The sequence below is a fragment of the Schistocerca piceifrons genome, chromosome 6, assembly GCF_021461385.2.
Source record: "Schistocerca piceifrons isolate TAMUIC-IGC-003096 chromosome 6, iqSchPice1.1, whole genome shotgun sequence".
NCBI lineage: Eukaryota > Metazoa > Arthropoda > Insecta > Orthoptera > Acrididae > Schistocerca > Schistocerca piceifrons.
The window spans coordinates 540,800,420-540,809,266 of record NC_060143.1 but is presented as its reverse complement, the minus strand read 5'-3'; the positions used below and the strand labels follow the sequence as shown (position 1 = coordinate 540,809,266).

The 8,847-nt window shown below is 45.3% G+C and overlaps 1 protein-coding gene across 1 annotated transcript; it reads right to left on the bottom strand.

Annotated features, from left to right (window-relative positions):
• Nucleotides 1-695: 695 nt before the first annotated feature.
• LOC124803448 lies at nt 696-1,937 on the bottom strand. The gene has a single exon (XM_047264634.1). The coding sequence runs from the start codon at nt 1,935-1,937 to the stop codon at nt 696-698; it is 1,242 nt and encodes a 413-aa protein (XP_047120590.1).
• Between the last annotated feature and the right edge of the window lie 6,910 nt (nt 1,938-8,847).

Below are 8,847 nucleotides of genomic sequence, written 5' to 3'. Positions count from 1 at the left end.
CAGTTCTCTATCTCATCATTCAAATTTTACTGGTTATAGCTTACAACTAAGAGGTTAAGGAGACAAAGTTTCTGATTCCGAGAAATATATTTGATATAAATATTTCATATCTAATTTTATTGCGTCTGCACTAGACAGATTTATTTTCACGCTGGTCAGTTACCGGTACAGAAAACATGGACACTCGGTCAAGAACATGGACGGTCCAGTCGTCGAACACAAGAAAGTACATACTTCGGGAACACTATCCACATCGAGTCTATCAAGTAACCACATATTAGTCTTAAGCAACTACACAGTCCATCCGAAATCGACAGGGGTTCAGAGTGTAAAAGTTTGTGCCTCATGTCGAAGCACCATGCTGACGTTGACCTCGGTATGCAGCGTAGAGTGGGGAGTGGGCGAGCCTTACATTTAGGCCCAATTTGTAGTCGTGATGTGAGGTACACAGGTAGATTCCAACGAGCTGTCTGAAGCGGATTAGGCTGTAATGCACTCATAATACGCCTTGGGTGTACAGTGCTACGATCACGCACATTCTAGAGCGTCTTTCGTATTAAGTTGGCTAACTTACGTTTCTCCTCTTTCATAAGGAAATGAGCGTAGTGGAGGCAGTGGCGAAATTGGGAGAGCAAATCAAGAAGGAGAAAATTCGTCCACCCTGAGTGAGTTGCTTCTGACACGCAACAAGGCGACTACAGTAGGCCTCTCTTTTCAAATTCTGGCAGCATTTGTTTTATAGCCTGCGTATACTGAGCGCTCGCGAAGGTGTTTCTGTTGGCAGCACTGTCACTTTCGTTCAGAGACGCTTCCACATCGAATCTAGTTTCGTCTTGAGTGCGCACGATTGGCAGCACTGCTACTGCCGAAAAAACGGCGTACAGTGCATGCGCCTCGAAATCCTCCAGTAGCTCCTCAAAGGACATCTGTTTGTCCGAACTGATACCAATATCGTCCATCACCTCGATTAAATGGCTGTGGTACTCTTTCAGAAGATCTGTTAAATGATTGGCGTACACTTCTTCCGTAAGGCTTGTGTGAGTAAAATATTGCAAGTCAATCGAAGGTGAACCGTACGAAGACAACTGGAAATCGAGTAGGACCACGTCTTGGACGACTTCTGCAGCGTATTTGAACATGATGTTGTTGACCCAGGTATCTGCGTGGGTTAGCACACGAAACTTACCCTTCCGTTCCGTCAAGTCAGCTAGCCGTGGAAATATGCTTTCTGCGAGAGTTCGTAACCTCGGCGCATACTCTGAGTACGATCCGTCTAACGTGTCCAACTGATCCGCGAGTAACCTGCAGCCCTGTTTCAAGAAGGTCTCCACATGCTGCGCCGTAGGTCCGTGGAACGACTTGAAGACCAGGTAGTTGTCCAGAGCCGATGGGTCCTGCTCGAACAGCTTGACGGAGGCCGCGTGGAACTCTGCCAGTTTCCTGACCACGAGTTTGGAGTGCGCCAAATCGAGTCCGCTGCACCTCTTCGCCAGCGAGAACCCACTGGCCTTCAAGTCCTCGAGAACCAGATAGCTGACCGGCTGCCTCCCAGAGGCGAAACACTTGGCAGACAGCTGCGTGTATTTACCGGGTGCCGCCTTCTCCAGGATTTGTGACATCGCGGGAATGGTATCGCAGAACATGCGAGTCTCTTTCTCGAAGGCTTGCATCTCCTGCGCCATCTTCTGCATCGCCTCTCGCGTCGGGAGGCACTTGATGATCAGCGACAGGGAGCTGCCATGGGGACTGGCGTCGCGCTCCAGCTTGACAGTCATGCGGTAGACGTCGCTGAGGTAGTTGTCGCCCGTAGCCGTCGCCCTCTGCACAGCCACCGAGGCGACCTTCAAGTCTCTGGACGCGTCGCTCTCCTTGAGCGAGGTCTCCGCGAACTGCTTGTCCAGCCACGCAGGCAGCACGGTGGTGGCTTCCGCGGTCATCACCTGCAGTGCAACAGAAATGAAAGGGACGGTCTAGTGACGGTTGAGACCAATTGTCTTGAATCGCAAATAAATGCTATTGCTGTACCTAATAAATTATGCAGAATCATAATACGAAAGCACACTCATAACAACGACAGTTAATATAAACTTTCGTCTTTTCTTAAATTTCGATTCCCCACCAGAGCAGGCAGGGTCACAGAGACTAAAACCACTCTTCATGTGGGAACGATTACCTCACTGTTTGGTCCTCCCCTCAGACCAACCAACCAACCAACCACCCTTCATGCAAAAGTTTAGCTGTTTAATAAAACTTTTAATCACATAAAACAGATTTAAAAAATTTTGTTTCTCAAAGTACGCGAGTTTAGATAACTTAAGATACACCGCTAAATTTGACATTTTCAGACGGAAGGATGCGATCTACAAGAAATGCATTGACTGAAAGGAATTGCAGCACCAAAAAATACTTAATGTAAAGTAATGAAAATTGGGAATGCCTCTGTATAGGTAACACATGTAAGTGATTAACATTGCAAGTTCACAGCATGAGACACCCAATTGAAAATGTAAATTAGTGGTACATTAATAACGGGTGTAACAACCTGAATGTTGAACGGAAACATGCAAACGGTGATGGATCGTGTGGTACAGATTCAGGATGTCAGTTTGTGGGACGGAGTTCCATGCCTGTTGCACTTCGTCTGCCAGTATTGGGACTGTTAATGCTCATATCACGCTGGTGGAGTTGTCGTCCGATTAAGTACTGTATGTGCTCGATTGGAGTCAGATCTGATGTTCCAAGAGGCTAAGGGGACATGTCGACACTCTGTAGAGTATGCTGGGTTACAACAGCGGTATGTGGGCGAGCGTTATCCTGTTGGAAAACACTTCCTGAAATTCAGTTCATGAATGGCAGCACAGCAGATCGAATCTCCAAACTGACGTAGAAATTTGCAGTCAGGGTGCGTAGGATAAAGACGAGAATGCTTCTGCTGTCATACGAAATAACACTCCAGACCCTGAATCCGGGTAGTAGATCCAGTGTACCTGGCACACGGACAGGTTGGTTGTAGTCCCCCAACTGGCCTCTTTCTAACCAACACGGCCTTCACTTCCACCGAGGGAGAACCAACTTTTATCCGAAAATACACAGACCTCCAACCTGCCCTCCAGTACCACTGAAGTCGCAAATGGCGGTGGTTTGGGGTCACTGGACAGCACGGTACAGAGCGTCTGGTTTGAGGCTGTCACTGATTTGTAACAAATAGCTTTTGATGTCGCTGAGCAATTGTTAAATGAACTTATCGCCATTTAACCGTATTGTTGTTTATGTAATTACGACCCAGGTTTCGGTTATATCCAAGAATGTTTGCCTATCGAAGCCGCGGGCTCCAAACGATAGATATCGAACGCGCGATTCTAAATCGATCACGCAACCATGGTGGCGCGCGTTATGAAAGCGAGATGCTACGAAAACCCAAACGATTTATGACGGTAGTGAGTGGGATATCTGGTATTGTAGCCGGTTCTTCGGGCGATTGCCTCACGCGGAAGAATCTAATTCTATGCTTATGCAATGTGGAAAATTGTTTGTGTTTTTGTCGGAAATGTGACACTCTACCCATATTTTTGAGTGGCACTTGCAGAGTCCATTCAGATTACGGCAAAAATGGTATTCTTTCCGTAGCATACACATCAAACTGACTTCCTCATGACCACAACGTCGACGACGAGTGAGGTAAGTCGTTTCCTTTGTAATTACAACTATTTTAGTAACGCTCTTCTTTTGCCGTTGCTGCAGTGACCACTATAAACAAGCTCATAATGCGCGCCACCGCAGTGGCGTGATCGATTTAGAATCGCGAGTTTGATATCTATCGTTTGGAGCCCGCGGCTTCGATAGGCAAACATTCTTCGAAATTACCCAGGTTTCGGCCGTTTATGCAATTTTCAAGTGACTGATTTTATGTCATTAACGTATACTGCAGGACATTAAACACAAACCTGGCCGTAAATTAAGAAAAATATTCGCTCCCCACTAAATGCCAGATGAAATGTCATCATCTCGTAAAAAGACCACTAAATACGTTAATAACATAAACTCAATCACCAAAATGGCATAAAAGGCCGAAACCTTGATCATAATTACGAGTGCTGTCCAGAAAGTAAGTTACGATCGGTCGCGAAATGGAAACGACTATGAAAATCCGATAAAGCTTTGCAAAGATGTGTTGGGCAGTGTCTCTAGTATGACTCTAGGTAGAATTATGTCGCTCTTTTCATTCCTGAGCTCTTAGTGAGCGCGTAAAGATGTTATAGAAAATAGTGTCTCCCGCCAAGTACGAGGGCCTGGTGAGAATTTTCCCCTGAAGCTATGCAACCAACATTACATAACTGTCGTGCGGTTTCTTCTTCAAGACAATTCTCAGCCTCATTCTGCAGGGGCAATGAAGATGTTCCTGCATAATTTCAATTGGAAATGTTTGGTTACCCACATTACAGCCCGTAATTGTCTCCCACTGAGTTTCATCTCTGCTCAAATGAACCGCTGGCTATGAAGACAACATTTTGGCACAGACAACGAGCTTTAGGCCAGCGTACAGAATTGGAGGGAAAGCTCTGGCGGCTGCTTTCTATGATGAGGATATTGGAAAGTTGGTACAACGCTACGACGAATGTCTGGGTCAGAACGGCGACTACGTAGAGAAATAGCTGAAAGGTGTAGCTAACTTTTACAAATGAAACATTTCTGATTTTCACTGTGATTTTCATTTCGCGATCAATCGTAACTTACTTTCTGGACAGCCCTCGTACGTAAACGATAATACAGTCAAATGGCGGTGTGTTCATTTAAAAATGATTTGTAGCAGTTCGTTTTGTCACTGTGGTGCCAACTGCTGCTAAAATTGCTGGTGCAGATGCGGTGCGATGCGCCAGAGCCATACAACCAACACGATAGTCTTCCTTCTCGGTAGTGCCACGTCGACGTCCGGAGCCTCGTTTTCTTGCGACCTTACATTCTCGTGACTGCCGCTGCCAGCAGTCGTGTACAGTGGCTACATTACTGCCAAGTCTTTCTGCAGTGTCGCAGAAGGAACATCCAGCGTCTCGTAGCCCTATTACCCGACCTCGTTCAAATTCGGTATTATGCTGACAATGGCGTCAGTGTTGGCTAACATCAGGTCACCACTTTCAGTCTCAATGGTAGCTAATGATCACGACCGATACAGCGTGTATCTGAAGAAAACCTGATTCGCACCTTCTTTGGCACTACCAGCGCCACTTCTATGCGACTGACGTGAAATCTGAACAGACGTCATCTTTCAGATGTAGACGCACGGCTACCATCTTCCGTTCATGTCGTACATCTCCTTCTTCGTATACAGTCATCTATTCACATATGTGTCCTAGAATGAGTTTTGACTCTGCAGAACAAAGTGCTTTTATTTGGACCTGCCTGCTACGCTCAAACTGTATACCAGACTGGTAGTCGAACCAAGAACCTCTCTTTGCCTTCCTACCGACTGAGCCATTTAAGGGCGATTGAAGACCCACGCAAAGTTCGAGTCCCGGTCGGGCACACAGTTTTCATATGTTACGGTGTTTCAATCAGCGCCCCACTCCACTGGAAAGTGAACACTCGTGTTGGAAACAATGCCCTACTCTCTGACTATATCCTTTCTTCCAAGAGTCCTAGTCCCTGAAGGTATGCAGGAGATCTGCGTGGTGCTTTGAAGCTAGGAGATGCACTTGGACGGCAGAGCATTTGCCCCCCCAAAGGGAAAGCTACCGGGTTCGAGTCTCGGTCCGATACACAGATTTAATCGGCCAGAAAAAAATTACAAATATTTTGATCGCTTTTGGTTGATTTGACAGTTAACCGGTTTCGACTCTAATGTATCATCATCAAAAACAAAAATTCTGAAAAGAAAAAAAATGCGAGTTTACTATTCAACACAAAATGACTGGACTTGTTACTTTTGACTTGCTCTTCTTAACATTTTTATAACTTCAGATGTAATAATAGCAGTGAGCCATTTCTGCCTTTTCTGGATTTTTAGTTCTGATGGTCGCTCCTTAGAGAAGAAACTTATTAACAGTCAAAAAAATGTTCAAATGTGTGTGAAATCTTATGGGACTTAACTGCTAAGGTCATCAGTCCCTAAGCTTACACACTACTTAACCTAAATTATCCTAAGGACAAACACACACACCCATGCCCGAGGGAGGACTCCAACCTCCGCCGGGACCAGCCGCACAGTCAATGACTGCAGCGGCCTAGACCGCTCGGCTAATCCCGCGCCTTAACAGTCAAATCAACCAAATGCAGTCTAGACATTTGCGAATAAAAGACTGTAGGTAAAGTGTAATCAAAGATGATGTTGCCGTGCTATAATGGTGATACTGGTGGTGCTTGAAAATGATCGTGTTCATTACGGGAATGAAATGAGTAGTGTCCACACAGGATACAGTGGCTGATGCACAGTGACAAGTTTTCGTGCAAACCGCTGTGAAAGTTCACTTGTTTGTTCGCCATAGGGAGGCCGACGTTGTTTGTCCGCTTTCGCCCGGTTAGCGATGCTACGTGCTGACAGAATCGAGCCGCACCCCGCGCAATCTTCCTCAAACGATTTTACAGAAACTATTCAGTAACTTAAAAAAAAAGATTTAACTTACAGCTTCACATATTACCTTCATGATGTCGTGCTCATCATTTCGTTAATGATCATAGTTATTGTGATATTTTCATGTAAGTAAGACACTGAGAAACTGGAAAACGTCTGCAGTGAAAAGTATGGGTCCCTATGATTTTGCGCTGGTGCATATGTTGCTGGCTATGACATTTAGCTAACATTTTGAATTTTTCAGCGTCTTTGATTAGTAATCAAAACGATCACGGTGTCGGTTTCGACTCCCGCCACCGCTTAAATTTTGAATAAATATCTTCCACAATGGTGGCCGAGGACTTCTGTGATAAGAAGTCACAGCCGTTCTGCCAAAGGTCTTGCGAAAGAGGGCGGAAGAGCGGACAGAAATTTAGGGTTTTCCCTTGGCATGGAAAACTACCCCTAAAGGCGAAAGAATCAGCAATGACCTTCGAAATGGAACAACTGCATTAAAGACACAATGTCTATCCACAGGAAATGTGGCCTGTTATTGCAAAAGAATTTTCATGATCAGTGACAAAAGATTCTGGATCTTTCCTCCATTCAAATCTCCGGGAGGGGACTGCCAATAGGGAGGTGACCGCGAGGAAAAGATGTAATAACCACCAGAAGGATAACGTTCTAGGAGTCGGGACGAGGAATGTCAGAATTTTAAACGTGGTACGAAACACAGAAAATTTGAAAAGGAAAATGCAAAAGCTCAATATAGATATACTGGGGGTCAGTGAATTGAAATGGAAAGAAGACAGGGATTTCTGATCAGATGAGTATAGGGTAATATCAACAGCAGCAAAAATGGCGTAATGGGAGTAGGATTCGTTATGAATAGAAAGGTATGGCAGAGAGTGAGTTGCTGTGAACAATTCAGTGATAGGATTGTTCTCGTCAGAACTGACAGCGAACCAACAGCGACAAAGATAGTTAAAGTATACATGCGGACGCCGCAGGCCGTAGATGAAGGACAGACCAAGTATATGAGGATATTGAACGGGTAATTCAGTACGTAAAGGGAGATGAAAATCTAACAGCCGGCCGCGGTGGCCGTGCGGTTCTAGGCGCTCCAGTCCGGAGCCGCGCTGCTGCTACGGTCGCAGGTTCGAATCCTGCCTCGGGCATGGGTGTGTGTGATGTCCTTAGGTTAGTTAGGTTTAAGTAGTTCTAAGTTCTAGGGGACTAATGACCACAACAGTTGAGTCCCACAGTGCTCAGAGCCATTTGAACCATTTTTGAAAATCTAACAGTCATGGGGGATTGGAAAGATTGTTGTTGTTTTTGGGGAAGGAGACCAGACAGGGAGGTCATCGGTCTCATCGTATTAGGGAAGGACGGGGAAGGAAGTCGGCCGTGCCCTTTGACAGGAACTATCCCGGCATTTGCCTGGAGCGATTTAGGGAAATCACGGAAAACCTAAATCAGGATGGCCGGACGCGGGATTGAACCGTCGTCCTCCCGAATGCGAGTCAAGTGTCTAACCACTGCGCCACCTCGCTCGGTGATTGGAAAGAGGTTGTAAGGTAAGGAGTAGAAGAAAGGCTTATGGGAGAATAAATGCTCTGTGCTAGGAATGAGAGATGACAAAGACTAATTCAGTTCTGCAGTAAAGTCCAGCTAGTAATAGCGAATACACTGTTGAAGAACAACAAGAGAAGGAAGTAACTAGGAAAATGACGAAAGATATGGAAAATTTCAGTGAAATTACATCACGGTCAGGCAGAGATTCCGAAGTCAGATACTAGATTGTAACGTGTACCAAGAATCAGATATACACGCAAACCTTAATTTGGTAATGATGGAGAGAAGGCTGAAGCTTAAAAGAATAGTCAGGAAGAATCAATGCGTAGAGAAATGGGGTACAGAAGTACTAAGGAATGAAGAGATAAGCTTGAAGTTCTCCAAGGCTATAGATATTGCTCAGTTGGCAGATAAGTTGAAGAGGAACGGAAACCTCTAAAAAAGGGTAATTGCACACGATGGAAAGGAAAACGTCGTGGGTAAAAAGAAGGTAACTGCGAAGAAACCATGAGTAAAGAAGAAATACCTCAGCTCATGCACGATAAAAGACAGTACAAAAATATTCAGCGAAATTCAGGAATACAGGAACACGAGTCACTTAGTAATGAAATAAACAGGAAGAGCAGGGAAGCTAAGGCGAAATGGCTGCAGGAAAAACGGGAAAAAATCGAGAAGAAATGTTTGTCGGAAGGTCTGTCTCAGCATGTGGGAAAGTCAAAACAACCTTC

Excerpts from the sequence above, each read along its gene's own strand:
- LOC124803448 (XM_047264634.1), bottom strand. The coding sequence starts at position 1,937 with ATGACCGCGGAAGCCACCACCGTGCTGCCTGCGTGGCTGGACAAGCAG.